This window comes from Lactuca saligna, chromosome 3 (genome assembly GCF_052625555.1).
Source record: "Lactuca saligna cultivar CGN05327 chromosome 3, ASM5262555v1, whole genome shotgun sequence".
Classification (NCBI taxonomy): domain Eukaryota; kingdom Viridiplantae; phylum Streptophyta; class Magnoliopsida; order Asterales; family Asteraceae; genus Lactuca; species Lactuca saligna.
The window spans coordinates 65,514,669-65,539,394 of record NC_136419.1 but is presented as its reverse complement, the minus strand read 5'-3'; the positions used below and the strand labels follow the sequence as shown (position 1 = coordinate 65,539,394).

Sequence of the window (24,726 nt, the reverse complement as noted above, 5' to 3'; positions counted from 1 at the left end):
AGAAGAAACACCCAACCACTAGTAGAAGAGTGATCCTCTAAGTTGTTAATCCAGCTGGCATCTGAATAACCTTCCAAAACAGAAGGATATCCACTATAAGTTAAACCATAATTTATGGTCCCTTTCAAATACTTGAATACTCTACTCACAGCTTGCCAATGATGTGAACTAGGATTACTAGTATATCTACTAAGTCTTCCCACATCATAAGCTATATCAGGTCTAGTACTAATCATGGCATACATTAGACAACCAATAGCCCTTGAGTATTCAAGTTGAGACACAGGAGATCCTTTATTAGGTAGAAGCTTAAGACTAGGATCTATAGGAGTGCTAACAGCAGAACAATTCTCAAAGTTAAACTTTTTCAATATCTTCTCAATATAATGAGATTGAGAAATTGAAATCCCATTTTTTCTTTTTCTAATTCTTATTCCAAGAATTACCTCAGCCTCCCCCATGTCTTTCATATCAAAACTAGATGATAAGAATTTCTTAGTTTTATCAACTTCTTCCAAATCGGTACCAAATATCAACATATCATCTACATATAAACAAATCATGACTCCTTTACCAGAAGTATCAAATTTGCTATATACACACTTGTCAGCTTGGTTTAATGCAAAACCATTAGACAAGACAATATCATCAAACTTTTGATGCCATTGTTTTGGTGCTTGTTTCAAACCATATAATGACTTCTTCAATTTGCACACCTTATGTTCATTACCAGGCATAACAAATCCTTCAGGTTGTTTCATGTAGATTTCCTCATCTAAGTCACCATTCAAGAATGCAGTTTTCACATCCATTTGGTGAATCACAAGATTATGTATAGCTGCAAGAGCTAACAATAATCTAATAGTGGAAATTCTAGCAACAGGAGCATAAGTATCAAAGAAATCAATGCCTTCTTTCTGCCTAAAGCCTTGGATAACCAATCTGGCTTTATACTTATCAATTGTGCCATCCACCTTCATTTTCCTTTTGAGGATCCACTTACTTCCCAATGCCTTGCAACCAGGAGGTAAATCTGACAATACCCAAGTATTGTTATGCATGATAGAATCAATCTCATCCTGAATTGCTTCTTTCCAGAAATGAACATCCCTAGAACCCATAGCTTCACTAAAAGTCTTTGGATCCTCCTCAATATTAAAACAATATTGATGTTGACATATAGTCTCATTTCTTGTTCCTTCAACTAGATAAAGTTGAAAATCAGATCCAAAAGACTTAGCTTTTCTAGCTCTAGTACTCTTTCTAAGTTCAGGCACAGAACTTGTACCCCCAGAATCATCTCCAGCTTGAGTTGTGTTTTTGTTGAAAGATTGGTGAATCATGTCCCTTGGTCTAGGTATAGATGTAAATCTTTCTTCATCAAAGATAGCATCTCTTGACTCTATAACAGTGTTAACAGACACAGAGTCATTAGATTCTAAAACATAGAATCTATAAGCTTTGGAATGCTCGGCATATCCAATAAAGATACAATCTATACCTCTCTCACCCAATGTTTTCCTTTTGGGTTCAGTGAGCCTTACAACTGCTCTGCAACCCCAAACTTTGAGATAACTCAAATTTGGTACCTTTTTACACCAAAGTTCATAAGGAGTATTCTTACTCCTTTTATTTGGAGTTCTGTTCAAGATGTAACATGCAGTTAACATTGCCTCACCCCAAAACCCTTCACTTAATCCAGAATAAGACAACATGGAATTAACCATTTCTTTCAAAGTCCTATTCTTTCTTTCAGCTACACCATTTTGTTGTGGTGTATAAGGAGCTGTGGTTTGATGTATTATTCCAGTTGATTCAAAATAAATTGGATCATAATACTCACCACCTCTATCAGTACGTAAGACTTTTATTAATTCATTTTTATGAAGCTCAACTTGTTGTTTATAAATTTTAAATTTATCAAGTGCTTCATCCTTAGAATGTAGCAAATAGACATAACAATATCTAGATGCATCATCAATAAAAGTAACAACATACTTTTTGTTTCCAAGGGAAGGTGTTGCATGGAAATCACATAAATCACTATGTATTAGATCCAACACCTTGCTTTCCCTAACAACATCTTTGAAAGGTTGTCTAGTGATTTTAGTTAGCATGCATGTTTTACATTTTTCATTATTTTGAATATCAAAGGAAGGAATTAAACTCATTTTAGACATGTCTTTTAATCTTTTGTAATGAATGTGTCCTAGTCTAGCATGCCATAATTCATATTTATTAAAATTATTGCTAGTACTAGTAGAAGCCATGCAAACAGAATTATCAATAAAAGGATAATTAATATTTAGCCTAATCATTCCATTACATACATATCCAAATCCTATAAAAGAACCATGTCTTGACAAGATATACTTGTCACTTTCCAATACTTGTTTGTAACCACAATTATTTAATACAATTTCAGACACGAGATTCTTACGAATCCCTGGAACATATAAAACATTGTTCAAACACAAACATTTCCCAGAAGTAAAAGTAAGTAAAACAGATCCTATGCCCTTGATTGGTTCAGTTGCAACATTTCCCATCTTTACAACAGATCCATCATTAATTGGTTGAAAGTCCTTGAACCAATATAAATCTTTGCAAACATGACTTGTTGCTCCCGAATCAACCCACCATGCAACATTATCATCCTGCACATAAAATGCTTCAGAAATCACAGAAATATAATTCTGAATATATTTAGAATTCTGCATGAATACAGAAATCTGACCTTGTTGCTTCTCTGGGTCCTTGGATCCACTTGGTCCTGCACCATCCTTGTTCACTTTACGTAAACGACAATCTTTCTTGAAGTGACCCGGTTTGTTACAATTCCAACACACTAGTTTAGCCTTCTTGTTGGAAGACTTTTCATCCTTTCCTTTAAACTTCCTTTTTCCATTAGACTTCTTTTGATTCTTTGATCCTTCTCCATCCACCATGTTCACAGAAGAGGAACCAACTTGGTTCTTGCCTTTGGGATTGTTATCAAGTTCTTGAGTCCTTAAGGACTCTTCAATCCGTAAATGGCTTCCAAGTTGAGTCAAAGTTAATTCCTCTTTGTTATGTTTCGGATTGTGTTTAAAATCCTTCCAGGAAGGGGGCAGTTTGTCAATAATTACAGCCACAGAAATGGCTTCATCCATTTTCAAATTGTGTTGAGCAAACTGTCCCAGGATCCTTAACATTTCATGGAATTGTTCCATAACAGGCCTGGAGTCAATCATTTTGTAACCCATAAAGTTACTGACAAGAAACTTCTTGCTAGAAGCATCTTCTGCCATGTATTTGGATTCAAGAGAATCCCACAGTTCTTTTGCAGATTCGAAATTTTGATAGATATCAAAAAGAGAGTCAGACATACCATTGAGAATATGACCACGACATATGTAATCATCATTTTCCCACTTTGATCTCCTTCTTGTTGCCTCCAAAGGTTCATCTTCAACAGATTCTGGTAAGACTGGCATGGGTGTACTCAGAACATATACCACTTTCAGAGTGGTAAGGAGAAAGTGCATCTTCTTCTGCCATCTACGAAAATCTTGTCCTTCAAACTTGTTCAATTTGTTAAACTTGCTTGTCATATCCTTCACAGAATCGCCACTTGCCATGATCACAAATTACTTCGATTTTTGTTAGAAATTTGGGTTTAGAAAGGCTTGGAAATTCTGAGAATTGTGATTATCACTTTCAAATCGAAGTATTTGGTGGTACTCCCAAATCTTCAATTGGATAAGACTCAGAGAGACAAGAACAAAGAATGTTTGATGATATTTTCGTATGTACCAGAAAATGAGACCAAAACCAACTTTTAACAACTTTGTCTGAAAACTGTCATATGACAGTTTTAAACTGTCATAAAACCATAAAAACTGTCATAAAACGGATATATGGATAAGGGTCAAACCAATGGTCAATTATCTGGAAAATCAATTTTCTGATGCATTTTTTAATCAGCTCGATCCCAGCCAGGGGCTCTGCCCCTTGGACCCCGCTCCCAGGGGTGCTGCCCCCGGACCCCCGTTCGTTCAGGGGCTTCGCCCCTAAATGACAGTGTACTTTGAAACTTGATCAAACTTAAACAAGTGTGTACTCCACACCTTCCTTACTTGTTTAATATTTATCAAGATCATTTTTGGTCAACACAAAGTAATCTCATTACACTTAAATAACATTGATGATCAAAATCACCAACAAAGTGGTGCTTGGGGAATAAGTAACTTGGAGGGAATTTCCGTCCAGCTTTTATGCTTCATCTTCAAGTCCGATTTTGGATAAGATAAGTGTTGAATTAGCCAAAAGTCCCTCTCACATAAGTCGTAGGAAATTTCGTTTAGTTTTCAGAACATTTTGAATCTCGTTAATTGGACTTGTGAGTCATCAGATATACCCGAAACACTGAAGAGGGGTCAATCTGCCAGCAATATCCTTTTTGCATCTTTTCAGTTCCATTCTCTTTCTTTTGCATTCCATCTCCCATTTTAACTGTAATTAAATATTTCAAAGCATATTAAGTTTATTTTAGTTCTAAATAATAATAATAAGTGTTAAAATATTAAGATATGTTATACATAAATATATATAAAAATACACATATCAAAATACCCCACACTTAGCCTTTGCTTGCCCCCAAGCAAATTTACTTTTATTTTACCAATATTGCACTAAACAATCCATTTAAAACTCAGCCATTATGCCAAGACCTCAACGCATGCATTTGTGTCTAAAATTTTCCTAAAGTACCCCCCATACTTTAAATACTTACAATCTTCATAAACACTTGCCCACTTTTTCCGAACAATGCTCATTTTATGCAACCCTCCGAATCCATCCGCAGAAAACCTCCTAACCTCAAGGTATTTTTAGTTGAGCAACCTAAGCATACATAATCTAGAATTACAATTTATGATACCACTATGGAGCTTTTTAGGAATTCTTCACTTTCTTAACAATTTGATCTTTGATTTCTTTGAATTCACCACCTTATTTGATTTGATTTCTTGCTATCTTCAACTTTTTGAATTTCTTGGAATTTTGATCTTTTGATCTTCACTTTATTTGCTCCAAAATTCTTCAAACTTTTTCGTAATTTTCTCTTCTTTTTTTTTTTTTTTTTTTTTTTACATGTACCTCTCTTTTTTCACTCAAAACCTACATGCTTAAGCAGAGGCGCTCAACCTCAACCTTTATTGGTTAATGATAATAATTTTCCTGGATACATTTCAGGTTTAGGCTGCTAAACATATTGCATCCTTCAAACCGAGCGGGGTTATGTTTTTGTTCCATGATTTCACTAAAATAAGGGAAGCCACAAATGCACTATAACGTATATTGGTTCAACTAAACATTTGAGTTCTCATCGGATCATCTCATACAATATTAGCAAAACTTTAAATTATCACTAGATTTTTCTAAATTAAACTATTATTTCAAGTTTTCTTTTAAATTATTAAATTTCCTTAAATCTAGCAATTTCCAACTATTATTTCATTTTTATAATTTACTTTTACCGACCCCCTACCCCAAACTTATTTCATACAATGCCCTCATTGTATGCTAAAAAAATTAAGAACATAAAAAGGGAGAAAAAGGAACAGACTCCCCTGGGTAGTTGTGGCGAGATCGAATGGGGCTGCTACAGGTTGCTTCAAATATTGCTGAAAAACTGAAAACTGGAACTGCTGCTTCTGAATGTGCCGAAAAATACAAAAGAACATTGACTTATGAAATATGGTGCGAACGATTGCAAACTAGAGCAATGTATAGTGACCATGACGTGGGAAAGTGTCAACCACGTCGTGTCGTCGAGTGAGGAAAAATCCATATCGCGAATAATAGCACGGCCACGACGTGGTAAGTGGTGGTCACGTCGTGGTATGTAGAATAGCAGCCTCCTCTCGCGATGAAAAACTCCCCCACGACATAGGAAAGTGTCAACCATGTCATGGCAGCCGGGATGATACTTCTACATCGCGTCAAAATAAAACTCCATGGTGTGGGAACAGCTCATTCATGCCATGGGAATCAATGTATAGTTAGAAACGCCACTCTTCGAAATAATAATCCCTCCAAATATCGACGCGCACCCCACACTTATTGAAAGTCATGGCTCTCAAGTGTCAACTACAAACCCTCACACGGTTTTTTCTCTCGTGACAAATCAACATTCGACCCCAATTATTGAAATTTCTGAAAGCATCTGAAGGGTAAAAGTTCTGCAAAGATCTGAAACATCAAGAGCATCAACATGGAAAACAAACTAAAAATAAAAATAAAAATTTAAAAAAATAGCAAACCAAAATAACTAAAAAGGATATCACAATCACTCGACTTCGTCGAAATCAAGCTACAATTGTTGATTAAATCCCTTGCATGCAAGAGGTGGTTTGTGAAAGCAAAAACTTTCGGGACCTGTCAGACTATTTCCTTTGTTTTCTTTGAACCATTAACTAAAAAGTAGAACAAGAGTCGACCCAACTAGTCAAGAGTAGCAAGAGTTCAGTCTTCCACTTAACCACCTCGATACGCCTTGCTATACTACGCCTCGTGGATTGAGTTGGACAAATCACCAAAGTAGTAGACTAAACAAGTCAAGAATTCCCTAATCGCTTGCAATCTCGAAACCCATGCAAAAGGTAAAGCCAATCGATGTATATGATCACAAATTCCTGCAAATAACAACAAGAACCTTCCCGACAAGCGAAATGATATCAACGAAAATAAAACTAAAAAAAATAAAATAAAAAACTAACTAAAAATAAATAACGAATAATCAAATAAACTAAATTAATTGAAAGCCGTTCCCCGGCAACGGCGCTAAAAACTTGATGTGCACAAAAGTACCCACTAATTTTAATATTTATAACCTAACAAACTTAGACTAACTATGCACTTATAGGCAGTGTACCTAGTCAGATTACAGTATAGCTTAGGTAAGTCGGGTGTCGATCATAGGGAACGGTGGTGAATTAAATTAAAATATTTGATTATAGGTTACAGGTCACACGAAAAGAATAAAGAAATAGTTTAATAAATCTCAAACGAACAATCAATTAACAACTTTCGATAAACTAACAGGAAAGCAAATCTCTTCAGGTACTTTGGTTTAGATAAATTACACCTTAAAAACATAGATAATTGCATACACAAATTCATTTATTCATGTTCACCGATTCCTAAAATGATTAGATTCGCGCTCACTATAACTAATCCTTTAGCAAACAAGTCAATTCAAACAGTGATCAGTTGATTAAACTAACATGCTTCCTAGTGTTCAGTTCGTATCAAGCAAGACTTGTAATAATAGTTAATCAAATTAAACATTCAATTAACCTCTTGTTGATGGTCATCAAACAAGGCTCACACATTAACTTACTTATTCCCATGTTAATCCTAGTTTCACATTCGTTATTCCTAGACTTATAATCTCGATGGTCACCAAAATCATAAGAGACAAGCAATCAAGCATATGTTCATACAACTCAATTCACTTAACAATTAACAGCAAATAATTATCATTAATACGTAAGGATCTTTTAACAAGCTTGGCAAGATAATTTAAACACAAACAAACTATTCAATATAGCAATTAGTCTAATAATCAAAACTTCATTCAATCATAAACACAAAGTAAAAGGTTTTTACACCCAAGTCAGAAACTAAATACAGAATAGTAACACAATGGAATGCTAAACATGGTCACGTTAACAGCCCATATGATTACCGACATGTATCCGCTCTCCAAACCTTCCGATCTCCGCTCCCGTTAGCTTAACGGCCTTCCGGCCACCTCCTAGACCCTCAAAACGGCAACTATGAAGTTTTCTTGTTGCACAAGTCGAAGTGGAATATCATATATTATTCAAATGGTGGAATTATATGGGGTATTTATAGTTGATGGAGATGGATTTATATGGAATATTAGAGTTGGATTGGAATAAGAAAACTAATGTGGCTTAGGGATTAAGCAAATAATGATAAGGAAAGTGGTGCTTGGGGAATAAGTAACTTGGAGGGAATTTCCGTCCAGCTTTTATGCTTCATCTTCAAGTCCGATTTTGGATAAGATAAGTGTCGAATTAGCCAAAAGTCCCTCTCACATAAGTCGTAGGAAATTTCGTCTAGTTTTCAGAACATTTTGAATCTCGTCAATTGGACTTGTGAGTCATCAGATATACCCGAAACACTGAAGAGGGGTCAATCTGCCAGCAATATCCTTTTTGCATCTTTTCAGTTCCATTCTTTTTCTTTTGCATTTCATCTTCCATTTTAACTGTAATTAAATATTTCAAAGCATATTAAGTTTATTTTAGTTCTAAATAATAATAATAAGTGTTAAAATATTAAGATATGTTATACATAAATATATATAAAAATACACATATCAGGCGCCCTGCCCTAAGGGAGTGCTTGCACACTAGAGCCCTTGTTGGAGCATCCAGGCTGGGCGTGACTAGGGGTCCTTCGTCCAAGGGAATCCTGCTCCTGGACCGCGTTGGAGGGTGCATCATCAAGTCCCCTAGTCCAGTAGTCATAGCGTTTGTTGTCTAGATATTGTATTCCAAACTTATTGGTCTTCTAGGTGTTAGGGCCTTTTTCGAGGTATCCAGGTTCGACCTAGTTGAGCTAGTTGGGGGATTCTGCTCTTGGGTTGTGCTGGAGGGCACGTCATCAAACTCGATTGCCCGCGTTACACTTTCTCTCCCATCATGGCTAACTAGCTTGAGGGAGAGTTGTATGGTGCCTTGTGGACATAGGTTGTGCCCTATAAAGCCCACGAATGGGGCCATTATTGGTGGTTTTAGGTCTTTTGTCCAGGAGGTTGGTAGTTGCATGAAGCAATGTTCGTACAAGATGTCGGTGTTGCTGCTATTGTCTATGTAAACGTGGTGGATCCGCTTTTGGCGTATACACGCTGTAATAAGGAGTGGGCTCGTGGGGTCCCAATTGCGGGGATGTAGGTCAGCCGATGCGAAGTTCATGTTTCTGATGCTCCGTCATAGTTCGTCTATGTTGTTCTAGTTATGGCGCGTGTGCTCATTCCGTGACCTTTTGATTGTTAAGGTTTCCCACTTTTTTCGGTATTTGCTTGGATTTTTCCGCGGTTTAACGTTCTTTATACTTGTCTTGGGTTTGGTCGATCAGACGATGCTGTTGACTGTTATGGTTGAGGAGATTGTTGTAGCGGGTGACCAAGGTCACGGGTTGGATGTATAGCCCAACACGAGACTGTGGGCCGACGCCACTCGTGCTAAGAGACAATTTTGTTTGGGCGAGTGCGAACCTAGAGCCGTCAGTGGTTTGTTTCGACTTGTGTATACTTGGTTTGCCGGCAATCTGGTAGCGTGACGCCTTTATCCTCCATTGCCAAACTCTAGTGTCGTTTCACAAGTTTTGCAGCTTTGAGTACACATCCAAATGGCGCCAGATATTGCGATATGTGCCTCGAACTTAACGCCGTCGCTTGTTGTCCCAATGGAGTTAATACTAAGAATCACAACCCAGAGAAAAAGGTTGTCCCCTTTTCCTGAAGGAAAAGTGTTATATTTATACCTATCATGGCGGGGACAAGCTCCTGATGACACATTTTGGTCTCTGCTGGGCCGATAGGATATGCATGCATCTCATTGGTGGATTGTGCTCCACTAATGGTTAGTCGCCGTTGGTGTAGAACTCTCAGTAATACACCTGTCGCTCTGCCCTCACCTGTCGCTATGGGAGACGACTGATACTGTTTTGTCTCTAAGTGAGCTTTAGTGCTTGGGCACCAATGAATAATCATGGGGTTGTGAGGGCAAGGGTGCAGTCTCGATTCTAGGCGTACACCGATCCTTGACTACCACGCTTATCAGACGTGGGCTCCGTTATGTTTGATGTATTCTTAGTGGGATATGTTAACATCAGGTTTTCCGACCTGATCCACTTAGTTTCTGTGTGTATCATATGTATCGATACAAAGATATATGATGTTTGGATTGATGAATGATTAAAGGAAATGTAGGCCATTAGATGTTGTAATGCCAGTAATAATTATTTTCATGTTTATGTTTCTGTTATAACATCTCAAGTTTTAATAATAATGAAAAATAATTCTTCGAAAATATTGTTTAGGGGACAAATTCCGCTATATAAAGAATACTTTCTTAAAAAAAAATAAGCATGTACAAAAAGATTTTTTATGACTATGAAAACTGGGGATATCAAAATATAATAATATCAAACTTTTTTTTTTAATTTTTAATTTTACTTTTTGCCTTTATTCGATGATGTTGCCTCTACATGTAATAATTTCTTTGCACTTCGATGTCTCTCAGTTAGCATCTTCACATCTCAGCATAAAAGCCAACATATAATCATACTTTTTTTGTGGAAATGATCCACCACAATAAAAAAACATTATAACTTGGGTCGACATTTGGAAAATGGTTGAGCGTCAAGCAATTGCTTGACATTCTTCATCTTCAAAATGATAATCACATTTGTTGGAATTGAAGAAGATTTCATCTCCTTTATTTTTGGTAGCATTCTTGGAAGAACAAGCACACAATTTTCAAAAACATAAATATTTGGAATAAAACTTCCTAAGTAATTGACATCAAACCCATGAGAAGTTTTTTAAGTCAATAAATCGATTTATAAATCTTTGGTTGGTGAAATAATTTACTTGTACAAAAATTTACAAGAATACAATTATGGTTGTTCAGAAGATTTGACATAAATTAACTATGAATATAAAGAATCTTGTGAGTATGACATAATTTTTTTTTTGTCAAAAAATATGTTTCTTCCCTAGTTCACAAATCCATTTTCTTGAATTACACGTATATTTCCCGATAAATGATAAAGACACGGTTATGTAATGATATAATGCTCGCCATTTTTGTAAACAACTCTTCTAAATTTTTTTGATGCAACACGTTAATAAGGTGAAAGTAGACTGGAATAAACGAGGTAAGTATACTCATGTACTACACATGGAAGAAAAAGCTATGACATTGGTTATCAATTATACTGTTCATTTTTATAGGTAACGTATATTGTGTTGATTCATACAACATATAGTGCTGATGATAATTGATAATGAACATAAAGAGCAAAATTTTAGTTATTTTATTTATTTATTATTATTGTTTTTAAGTTGTCAGTGTATCAAACATTCAAACTATCGATTGTTTCAAATGACATGGGCATAGAGTGAAGAAAAAAAATGATGTTTGGCGTATTACACATAAGAACACCAAAACGCATCGAACTTCATAGTGATTAATGAATTGTCATATCATATTTTTATATTCTATGTAACTCTATTAATTTTTTTCTATAATGAATTGAACTCTATAAAATTCAATAGAAAATTAAAGAAAACTAATTTATAATATATATTTAAAAATTAAAATATTTTATTTTTTTCCATTAAAGAGTTCAATAATCATTGAACTCCAAATCCATTGAATGTCAATGTGACATCTCCATATGATAGAGTTTAATCCAAATGACAAATAGACTTCTTATCTTATTAAATTCTCTCATTAAACTCATCAGTGTAGACGCTCTAAATTAATATTATATGATTCAAGTATACAAATACTATTCATTTTTATACTTATGAATTATGATTCAAGTATACAAACACAATTCATTTTTGTTATCCAAATGGCAAGGGTAGACGATCTATTATACAAAACTCATTATTATTAAATAAAATATTTTAAATATAATTCATTTTTATTTTTTAATGTATACTAATAAATATTCAAAATCTGAAATTATTTTCTTCTTACGCTAAAGATAAATATATTTTTTGTACTGTTTAAGACTAATATAGTATTTTCATTTTAGCAAACTTTTGTATTTCTATTAAGGGGTATTCATAAAATTGAACAAATGTTTTTGTAGAATACGAAAAATGAATCAATTTTTGAGCATTTATCAAAAATAATCATGATCAAGATAACAAGTTTCATATTAAAGAAAATACATACCGAAGTGTCAAGTTCCTGATAAGATGGACATAAAGTGTCCTGGATTCTCACATGGTTCATTTTGTACACGTATTCCAGATTGAGATTTTGGAGTACATGATTTTTTTCTAGCTTAATTGAATTAAGGCTTTGAAAAAGTTATCTCGAACATAATGATGTTGTTTTATGTGTAGCAAAATTTTGATGTCTTTAGAAACAAGTTCACCCATACCAAATACATGCATAGAGTTTCCTCAAAATTCATGTCTTTGTAACAATCTAGAAAAAGCGAACCCCAAAACAATTACTCATATCAAGAAAGATTTCTCTGATCGATTTGAGTTCTTATTTGTTGTCCTTGTTTGCATGGTTTAGATTCATTTTAAACACAAGACTAGTCTACAGTTTCATTGTGATTAATTATTGATTAATGGTCTCATAATTTGTAGATTCAGATGTTTCTAAATTGCTTTGCAACCATCGATATTAATAAAAAGGCGCCCCTTAAAGGAACTACTTATGTAATGTTCTTAGTGGTTGCCATGAACAAAAACCACTAAATATTTCCCGTAGCCTACACCTTCAAAGGTAATACTTATGAACAATGTTCTTAGTGGTTGACATGGACAAAAATCACTAAATGTTTCTCCTAACCTATAAAGTGGAAAACCAAAGTGTTAGGAATCATGGTTTTTAATCAGTGTCTTTTGCTTGCCAGATTCTATTTACTTGAAGAGTTTTTCTTTTATGTATACAATGATTATTGTATACTTGTAGTATAATTAAAACTTTTGTATTGCTATATTATTGATGATAGTGGATTTAAAGCGAATATAATAGTCTAATTGTTTTTACTCTCATTTTGAGTGTTTTTAATGCTAACATTTTTGGTGTCTCTTCATACTTGTTTAGTTACACTTTGGGTTGATTATAATAAGGAATAATGACTTAAAGTGGTAATATATTTTTTGGTTTGTACATATTTGGTCACTGGATTTTTTTCGTCCATATTTACCTCTTCAACTTTTTAAACTATATATATTCAGTCCTTATGACCAACTACTCTAGGTTAGCTGGGAAAAATGACTTAATAGAGTAATATATTTCTCACTTTGTACGCACTTAGTCATTAATTTTTTTTTTTCAAAATAGTCCTTTTTTTGTTTTTATACACATTAGTATTTATGATTGATTTATTTAGGGCTTTCTCATAATATTTTACGTGGGACAATCATTAATGAAGAGTTTAGGATTGTTAATACTTATGTCCATCGCGACCTCGATTGTTTGGTTGTTTAGATCTTGTGGTTTGACTTAAGTTTTATGTTCTGAATGTCGTAACTTCTTCATATAATCTTGGATTTTAACGATCTTTATATCCATGCGTTCACATTGTAGTCTACTACAACTTTTGTTTACATTATTCCCATTACAAAGTAATATATTTTTACTTACAATATTTATATTCATATGTTTTTTTATAAATGCATGTATGAATGCTTTTTATAAAATCATAAATAAAAGTATATTACATTTTATGGGAGTAACCTTAATGAAAGTTGTAGTAGACTAAAAAACAAACATATGGATGTAAAGATCGTTAAAATCTGATATCGTATGAAGAAATTACGACGTTCAGAACACAAGACTTAAGACAAACCACAAGACCTAAACAAACAAGTAGTCGAGATCGCAATCGACATAAGCATCAACAACCCAAACATCTCATTAACGATTGTCTCACTTAACATGTAATGAGAAAAACTAAAGTAATCAGTCATAAGTACTGAATGAGTACAAAAACAAAAAAGACTTAATTTGCATATATATATATATATATATATATATATATATATATATATATATATATATATATATATATAGATTAATGACTAAATGTATACAATCTGGGAAATATATTATCCTATTAAGTTATTTTTCCCGGCTAACATAAAGTAGTCGGTCATAAGGATTGAATGTATACAGTTTAACAAGTTGAAGGGGTAAATGTGGACGAAAAAAACTTAGTGACCAAATATGTACAGATCGAAAAATATATTGCCCTTTTAATTCATTATCCTTTATAATAAATATATAAATTGCATTTTAGCACTATTTTGGTTGAATATAAGATATCTTATTTGTATGCATCATCAAAAGGTTGTTTACTGTTTGTAGTTGTATTTTTTTTCCATCAAAAGGGATTGCAATGTTGGTAGATACTAGAGGAGAGGTGGATGGTAGTCGATGATCAAGTCAATAGTAGTCGGTGATAAGTTAATTGAGAAATAAGTAGTCGATAGTGCAGATGAAAAAGTGAAAAAAGGGGTGGGGTGGGTACTAGGCATTTTAAATTAGTATATAAATAACTTAATTGTTGTTTACTATTTGTGGTTGTATTTTTTTCCTTCAAAAAGGGACTTGCAATGTTGGTATATAACATAGGCGGATGGTGGTCGGTGATCAAGTCATATAACGAAGGAGGGAGTCATTTCCTCCCAACCCACTGAACCCACTGCCATATTAGTTATTCTCTTTCATTTTCTTCATCTTTCCCAACCCACAGAAATCCTATCTTTTTCAACCCATTCAACTCATTCAATTAAAAAAATACAAAACAATCAAGGTAAAATCATAATTAGCAATGGAGTTATCACTAGTACCACTCCCTCTTCAGCAAGTTGTTTAATGAGTTTCACTAACCCATTTCATCCTATCTTTCTACTTTTTTTCTCTCTCATTTTCTCTTGTACCATTTGTTTTAAAACTTATACCTTAGTTGTTTCGTATTTTTTTTAATTGAGAGGGTTGAAAAAGATAAGATTTTGTATGTTGTGGTTTGAGAAATATAAAGAAAAAGAATGGATACAAATTGATGTGACAGTGGGTTCAGTGAATTTAGTAAGAATAACTTCCTTCTTTCTAAGAAAAAAATATTTGATGACACAGATGAAAAAGAGGTGGGTGAGCACTTAGCATTTTAAATTGGTATATAATCTGACAATAAAAAGATAAATATAATTGAAAACAACTTTCTTTAAACTTAATGAAAAAACTTAATGTTAGTTTGAAGGACGAATCATGATGGATTGTGAGACCACATAGGATTTTGGTTTTTAAAATATAGATCTAAATTGTATAAATAAAATAAATCAAATTTGAATCAACCAACGATGATTCGGTTGCACTGGCTTCTCATATTTGGTTTTCAAAATTTGAAAAAGAACGTATAATATTAACATTAAGAAGCTATTATTTAATGTTTAAATTCATCCAGAGAAATTAAATATCCTCTTACATTATCTTCCTACTTATTTTCCTATCCATATAAAATAATAGCATGTGTTATATTTGGATAAAATTATCATTAATTTAACATATTTATCATCATTTCAAATGGGTATGAGGATATATATATATATATATATATATATATATATATATATATATATATATATATATATATATATATATATATATATATATATATATATATATATATATATATATATAGGAAGAAAAGTAGGAGAATATTTATTTTCTCATCCAAAAATGATTCATATGATCTCATCTTAACAAGCAAGAGTAAAAAAAATAAATGGAAAATGGTTAATTTGTGAATTAAAAAATTATATTAATTAAAGATTTTAATTTGAGGCATAAATTCTAATTTACTTTTAAAAAATAATGATAAAATATCATTTTAGTGACCAAAATCAAGTGGGAATAGATTTTCCTCGTAACCAATCTATAAATCCAAATATCCGAATCATCTAATCCAATCCAAATTGTACAATTAAAAAAAATCAATTTTTAGCTAAACAAATAACAACCTTACCTACAATATTACAATTATAATTTAGGATGTTTGAGGTTGCTTTTTTAACTTTAAAAAGACTTTTGTCAAAATTATTTATTGATTTATGATTTTTTTTTTCAAAATGAGTTTTAAAATATGTTTGGTTGGCTTTTATACAAGTAAAAATCAATAAATTTAAAAGTATTTGGTTAAATTTTATATATATATATATATATATATATATATATATATATATATATATATATATATATATATATATATATATATAACCCAAAAAAAAACTTATTGACTTATGATTTTTTTCAAAAAACAAGCTATTTGTAACTTAACTTTGTAACTTTTTAAAACTTGTATTTTCAAAAGTGTAACTTATCTTACTTTTTCTACTTTTCCATTGAAATTTTATATTGTTATTCAAATCATTAAACAAAGTGACTTCCTTGTTTGTCTTCCCCTATTTGTAATGCACTTGGTTTTTTGAACGATTTCGGTTCAAAATCGAAAATGGGTGATTGATCTTGAACGAATTCGAATTGAGATAAAAAATCAAACAGATTAAAGTCAGTGTCGGAAACGGGTTGTGATTGTGTTTGGGATTGTGTGTGTTGTTGTGGGTATTGTTGTGAGAATTGTTGTGGTATTGGTGTGGGTAATATGATATCATACCAGTATAGTGATAACTCGGGGGCAAATAAATTGGTTGATCCTAAGAAGGTCTTGAAGTGTTTTTAATGAGTGCTTTTTTGTTTGTTTGGGTTGTTGGAACAGACATCTTGAGAATTTTAAAAAAAATGTATTGAAAGATAGAAGAATTGGATTGAAGTGTGGTAAGCCAAGGGTTGTAAAGTTTAATTTATAGGTAAAAACAATCAATTTTAAATAAATTACCGTTCAAATGTTGGGAAAGGATAAAATAAGAGAAAGAATTTGCGGCAGAATGTAGCCACATGTGGCCAAGCCTCGGTAGAAATCGCATGGTGGGTGCGGTGTTTCAAACTGTATCCATTCCTTGTTTAAAAAGCAATGTCAAATTACTCTATTTTTTCTATTATATGATAATATATTTGTTTTTTTCTTATTAAAACACATTTTATTACCGGTTCTATAATATTATATACCAAAATTAAATACTATATATATTTATATCGCGTAATACGATTTCATGAATAAAAAAGTACAAGTAATGATGCATTAGATACTATTAACAATGCAAAGATCCCTTTACTCCGTGTATAAATGACTCTGTTTAAGACAGACCCCAAAAACCTTCCAACACTCGCATATTCTCTCTCACAGTCCCTCTCTCTCTCTGTATGTGTACCTCTACATTTCATACTCTTCTGTAATCATTCACAAAATTGAAAATTCAGATTCACTCTTCCATTTATCACCAATTTCCGGATCATAACGATGATGGAACGTTCGTCTTCGAGAAGAGACGTGGCGAGCAGTTACGACGATGATCTGCCGCACAGCGAGATCAGCGACGGTAAAAGGAGCAAGGACGCCGGCAACGAGATGGATTCGATCGAGCGGATATTCGAGAGCAAGGAGGTGCCGCCGTGGCAGCGCCAGCTGACAGTGCGAGCATTCGTCGTGAGCTTTATTTTGGGGATTATGTTTACTTTCATTGTTATGAAACTTAACCTCACCACCGGAATTATTCCCTCGCTTAATGTCTCCGCCGGACTGTTAGGGTTCTTCTTCGTGAAAACCTGGACAAAATTTCTCAATAAATCCGGTATGCTCAGGCAGCCGTTTACTCGGCAGGAGAATACTGTTATTCAGACTTGCGTCGTCGCCACCTCCGGCATCGCCTTCTCCGGTATGTTCACTTCACTCTCTCCGTAATTCTCTCTCACACACTTCACACACTTCCGTTTTCATGGTTATTATTCCGTGTTTTTGTGAGGTAGTGAGCTGTAATGCTTAGTTCTCGCAAAGTAAATCACGAAAAAATTGAAATGGAATTTCGATGTAACAAACGGAATGCGGATATTTAGCTCATCATTTATTACACATTTAATTAACTTTCTAATATAAATAATTTTTAGAAAGAATAAGATCTCAGACTCTGAGTTTTACTTTTAATGCATATATATTATTACACTGTTAAGAATGTATACAATTCTGGCTGCATGCTTATCATAAATAACAATATCATGCTGCAAGTGAGTTTTTGTCATGTAAAGATCATATTTATTATATTGCTGCGTCTGAAATTAGTTAAACTTAAGATTATAGCTAAAATTAGGAACGGATCTAACTTTAGAAATGTAGAGAAAAATCTATGAGACTATGAGAGTATTTATAACTAAAGGAAAACTTTAAAAATTATTTTTTATTTTAAATAAATATTTATTTTACAGCATTGGCCAAATGTGGGGCCATCCTAGGTTTCGTTTGGGCTATTTATTATGCTATTTTTAACAACTCAATGGGGACATTTTAGTTTCTAGAAGTTATAGAAATCGCTACGATAATAAAAATATTAAATCATTACTTTATATAATAAAATCATTACTTTATATATTATATATTATCATATGATTAATCCAAAGATTGGTTAAAGATTCATCCGTATCAAATTCAAAATAACCATAGTTTATTTTTGAAGTAATTTATGCAATAATTATATCTACCACTGATTTATGTTATCTACATTGTATTTGTTAGAAAATATAGTTGATAATTGGCTGAAAATCAAACCATAAATCTGTTCAGCGACCCTTGAATCTTTTCAAGGGTTAGCTTGTCCTAAGTAACTTAAATACTTAACTAGGAGAAAATTGTCCTACTTAAAATTTACTTCTTTGTTTTGAACTTTTTTATTGAAATTAAAACATTTTTTTATCTCGAAAACAATGTAAGGGAGAACAAGTAATCGGTGTAGAACACTTTAATTTCTAATTTTGTCGAGCTGCCAAACCCACGGTTCCTCGTCGCTTTCCAAGTTGTGGCACGTGCACAATTGTCGTGTTTGGCCGTCTTTTTGCCTTATCATGTGACTTTGATTTTGTACTAAAATGGAAAGATGGGAAAATCAAGAGACCTTATTATGGAATATTCTTAGAGAAAATTAAAAAATATGATGTTTGTTGACTTTATTTTAATGAAATAGATCTCCCAGTATACGACACTTTATCAATACTTTTATACAAATATCAATATTTTTTTCATCCATTGAAAAAAATAATAATCATTCTTATCCATGAATTTATACTTTGATAATATCTTATGCATAACTTGCCAATCATATTTAGGATTATTCGTTAAAACACCAAAATATGTAATGGGTTAAAAAATAATGACCACGAACTGGTTTTTCAAAAAATTACCAAGGTTTCCATAGAACCTGTCTCTGCGGAAATAACATCTTCTTCTGTTGAGCTGGATACGTGTGCAAAAAGACAAAATTCTGACGTTTGACGGTACGGATCCGCGGAGTAGATCTCTGCGGACCTTTGTGGAAATGTCTTTCACTCTGTGGAATTGAACACATGTGTAAAAATAAAAACACATTTCTATAGAGGTCATGTGGATCTGCAAAGCAGCCCCTTGCGGATTTGTTCTTTAAGTAGCAACCCTCTGCAGAATATATCTTCACAAAAGCAAAGATTACGACGATTTTGTAAATTCATTGTTGTTCATTTAACGAGGTTTCACCTATGTAGCACATATCATTGATTCAATATACAAATTTTAACTATAGTTGTATGCTAATACATCATCGTTAAGTCGCTGCTGCTGCCTGATCTCCGATCAATTTCGAGTCTAGATTTCTGATCATTGACTTCCACAAAATTCCTAGTTTCCACAGCTCTCTCGTCTTCCACAGAGAGCACTTCCCTTAATTCTGCAAATCCCTACCCCATTTCTATTTTACCCTATGTAGTTTTACTATTATGCTTCTGAAACGTCACTTCCTCATAGCAATTTGGCTTCCATAGAATATTAACGAATTCTGCAGAGGCCCCTCTCAGGAAACCTTGATCATTTTTTGAGAACTAATTTTTCTTGGTCATTGTTTTCAAACCAAATACATATTTTGGTCATTTGACAAATAATCTCTTATGCATTAATGACACTTTATTATTATTTTTTTCAATTAAATGTGTCAACATAATGTTCTATTTTTTTTTTCTCTAAAGTTACTCAACTTAGTTATTTATTTATTTTTTTTAATTTGACCACAATAATAATTTTATTGTATTTTTTTCTTTTTTTCATTTTTTGTTTAAGGTGGTAGTTTCTGTAAGAAAAAATTGTTAAATAGTATTTGTGTATTTTTTTCGTTTTTATTCATTTTTTTTCAAATGTTTGTCTGTATCTCGTGTTTATGGTTCTTGTCACATTTTTTACATTGGATTATTTTTGAAATATTCCTAATTGAGTTCTGCATTCTTTCTAAAATTAGACCATCGTTCATATAAAGTAAACTTACTCATCAAACAAATTACTTCCAATACATGTAAATTTAAATTTTTATTGTTAGTTTTTATTTTCGTTTTGAAAGATTTACTAATTACGATCTTTTCGTTATTTGTTTTTTAATAAAAGTTATTTTTCTATAAAAAAAAATAGAATAAAGATTGCATTCAAACCCTCTTCTACAAGTTCACTTAGTTAAATTCACACATAGCAATCATGATTCCACTTGCTATGTTCCTTGAGTTGTAAATTATACCATTATGGTTATGTTTTCATTCAAATTAGTATGGATTTTTTTAGGTGTACTTTATATCGGAATTAGGATGTTGCAGATTTTTTGTTTACCGCCTTAGCCTTTTAAGTATGGTTGTTATTGTGCGTAACACAGCTTTATATCTAATTGTCTAATTGTGTATTTAAAGGAAAAATACATATGATACTTGCAATTTGTTGTTTATAAAGCTATGAAGTTTCAAAAGTAACTGCAGCCCGCAGTTCATCTTCAACGATGATGGAAAAGAGGAATAGTCAAATGAAGAACGGTAATTCCTAAAACACGGATATTTAAGTTAATGTGAAAGGTAATTGAAAATGTAAATGTTTTTCTCCGTGTAAACAAAATTTAATAGTTTTTCCGAATAGTAGTAGATAAATGATTGTGTTTTTTTGTATTTTACCCTTTTAAAATATGATGGGCTTTAATATAAAAATAAAATAAAATATGGTGATTAAATCAAAAAACAATATATATATATATATATATATATATATATATATATATATATATATATATATATATATATATATATATATATATATATATAAACAAAATAAAGGATTATGATGACCAATTGGATCGAGGTACGACTTCTGCGGCAGTCGTAGATGAATGCATAAGGTGTATGAAAGACTTAAGTTATATCAATCGGTTTGGAATGGTTAGACTTAGCTCAAAAGGCTAAGGTTTGTTACTGGTTGAAGGTGACGAGACTTTAAAAAAAATTTGTGCAGTTTAAAAAAAAACGACTTGCCGTTTGTGGGTCATAGTTGTCGGTGAGTGGATTTTAGATCTAATGTTTTTAAAATCAAAACCTTTTTAGCTCTTGCATTTTAAAATTCAACTCTTTTAATAGGGTCAGAGCTGACAAAATCGATCAAATTCATCAACCCAACTCGAATCCAATCCAAATTTGGTTGGGTTAAGATTTTCAACCTATTTAAGTTAAATGGGTTAATCCGTTTAACCCATTTAATTAAATCGATTGGGTAAGCTAAAAATTATCAACTAGTTTTCAATCCACCAACGCATTTATATATATATATATATATATATATATATATATATATATATATATATAATGTATTAATCTAAGTGTTAATTTAATAAATTAGATGTATTATTATTTATGTTTTAAATAATTGTCATCCTAATTCTTATCTCTTCAAAATCACTTTGAAATTAAATATTTTTAATGTTATTTGAACATTTACTTGTATCTATAATAATGTTATTGTCATATTTTAAAATTTTATTTAAGTTTGAAATTAATTTAAATAGTGTAATCTTTAATTAATTTATTTATTTTGTTTAATTTTAAATGGTTTAACTTCAATTTATTTAACTTATTTAATAAGTTGGGCTGAGAAATACATAAAAAGATCAACTCGATGACAACCCATTTATCTCAAAGGTTGGGTTGGATTGGAAATATCAACCCATTGAAATAGATAGGTTGGGTTGGATTGGGTTGAAATCTTCGATTTATTTAATATATGAGTTGAACCAAATTCAACCAACGTTAACCCATCGTCAGCTCTAATTCCTGGTCATTCCACAAAAAAAAAAAAAAAAAAAAAAAAAAAAACTGGCTTTTCATTAGTTTGCCTAGGTGTTACTCATTTTTATCTCATTAACTATGTAGTTATATATTTACTTATTGATAGAAACATTTACAAATAAATGCTTAAATATTTGCTTTTAAAGAATTACACATTAATCTAACCATTTTGTTTTTATGGACTCCAACATATTTATTTCATACACATTTTTATTTCTGTTACATCAGTTAGATGCTTATAAATTTTATTAAAGTAGGAATTGTTTTGAAGTTATTTATTTATAATCTAGTAACAAGTGCACGTATTGCATATACAGGAGGGTTTGGTAGTTACCTGTTTGGCATGAGTGAAGTGGTAGCAAAGCAGTCAAGCGAAAATAACTACGAGGAGAACACAAAGAACCCTTCACTCACTTGGTTGATTGGTTTCCTTTTTGTTGTTAGCTTCCTTGGACTCTTTTCTGTAGTACCACTTCGCAAGGTACTATACATTTACTTATTTATATATTGATTTATTCTACAGATATATAAATAATGATACATGCTTTTGTTTTTGTCTAAATTATACATTTAATTTTCCAGATAATGATAGTTGACTTCAAACTGATTTACCCCAGTGGCACTGCAACTGCTCACCTTATCAACAGTTTCCATACTCCCCAAGGAGCCAAGTTAGCCAAGTAAGTAGAAAATAGGGACAATTTCGTATATTCTTTACTTTTTCTATATATATTAAACAAAAAACATACTTTTTTTTTTTTTTTTTTGGGTAAAATTGATAGGAGACAAGTACGAACTCTAGGCAAATTCTTCACCTTCAGCTTTCTGTGGGGCTTGTTTCAATGGTTCTTCACCGCCGGAGACGGCTGCGGTTTCTCAAGCTTCCCTTCCCTCGGCCTCGAGGCATACGAACACAAATTCTACTTCGACTTCTCAGCCACCTACGTCGGCGTCGGAATGATCTGCCCTTACCTCATCAACGTCTCTCTCCTCGTCGGCGCAGTCATCTCCTGGGGTCTAATGTGGCCCCTCATAAACCTCCGCGAAGGCGATTGGTACCCTAAAGGTCTCGGATCCAGCAGCCTCCACGGAATCCAAGGTTACAGAGTCTTCATCGGAATCGCCATGATTCTCGGCGACGGCCTCTACAACTTCTTCAAAGTCCTCGGCCACACCTGCTTCGGTTTATACCGCCAAGTCCGCCACCGGAAATCCCAATCTCAACTCCCGGTAAGCCACAACTCCTCCCCGGAAATCCCGCAAATCTCCTACGACGACCAACGCCGGACCCACCTCTTCCTCAAAGACCAAATCCCAATGTGGATCGCCATCATCGGCTACCTCGTAATCGCCGCCGTCTCCATCGTCGTCCTCCCACACATCTTCCACCAACTCAAATGGTACCACATCACCGTCATCTACGCCTTAGCCCCAACTCTCGCGTTCTGTAACGCCTACGGATGCGGCCTCACCGACTGGTCCTTAGCTTCCACCTACGGAAAGCTCGCGATATTCATCGTCGGAGCATGGGCCGGTGGAGAAAACGGCGGCGTTCTCGCCGGATTAGCCGCCTGCGGCGTCATGATGAACATCGTCTCCACCGCCTCCGACCTAATGCAAGATTTCAAAACCGGATACATGACATTAGCGTCACCCCGATCGATGTTCGTAAGCCAAGTAATCGGAACAGCAATGGGATGCGTTATCTCCCCATGTGTTTTCTGGTTATTCTATCAAGCTTTCAACGACCTCGGACAACCCGGTTCAGAATATCCGGCTCCCTACGCTTTAATCTACAGAAACATGGCGGTTTTAGGAGTCGAAGGGTTTGCAGCTTTACCTAGACATTGTTTGGCTTTATGCTACGGATTCTTTGGATTAGCGATTGTGATCAATGGAATGAGGGATGCCGTTGGAAAGGAGAAAGCGAAGTTTATTCCGATTCCGATGGCGATGGCGATTCCGTTTTACATTGGGGGGTATTTCGCGATTGATATGTGTGTTGGGAGTTTGATTTTGTTTGTTTGGTCGAAGGTGAATAAAGCTAAGGCGGCGGCGTTTGGACCGGCGGTGGCTTCCGGTTTGATTTGTGGGGATGGGATTTGGACTTTGCCAAGTTCGATACTTGCTTTGGCCGGTGTTAAGCCGCCGATTTGCATGAAGTTTCTTTCAAGGGGGGATAACGTGAGAGTTGACCAAATTTTAAAGTCGTCTTAAGTTTGGATTTTGGTTTGGGGAGTTTAAGGTTTAATGTTTGGTTTTGGAGGTAGCGAATATGTAAAGAGTTGGTTGATGCAAAATTAGTTTGTGTCGGCTACAAATAAGTATTCTATTTGCTACACAATTAATTTGCATGCGTAGTTTGGTGTGGGGTGTTTATCGACTATTGAGTTGAATTGTAGTTATTTATGTTTATTTTCTATTTATATGGGCAAAAGAGTTTTGAGAAAGGATTTCATTATTTTGAGAATACAAAATATTAATAGGAGGTAATTCATCTGATGAATGATTGTTGGTGTAGAAATGTAGATGATGGAGTGAACCTTGTCTATAGTAAAGGAAGAAAATGGAAAAATGTTATTACAAAAATGAAATAATTTTCGATTTAATGTGATTTGCACCCGGTTTTTATAATGTGCAATTCAAAGTGATGTGCGCCTAATTTTCA

General features: G+C 33.3%; 1 protein-coding gene across 1 annotated transcript; it reads left to right on the top strand.

Annotated features, from left to right (window-relative positions):
• The first annotated feature begins 17,065 nt into the window (after positions 1-17,065).
• Positions 17,066-24,508, top strand: LOC145036743 (putative metal-nicotianamine transporter YSL7). Its single transcript, XM_078985216.1, has 4 exons — positions 17,066-17,614; positions 22,376-22,539; positions 22,641-22,738; positions 22,841-24,508. Exons 1-4 carry the CDS (start codon positions 17,200-17,202, stop codon positions 24,273-24,275), a joined length of 2,112 nt encoding a protein of 703 aa, XP_078841342.1. The 5' UTR covers positions 17,066-17,199; the 3' UTR covers positions 24,276-24,508.
• Positions 24,509-24,726: the final 218 nt, after the last annotated feature.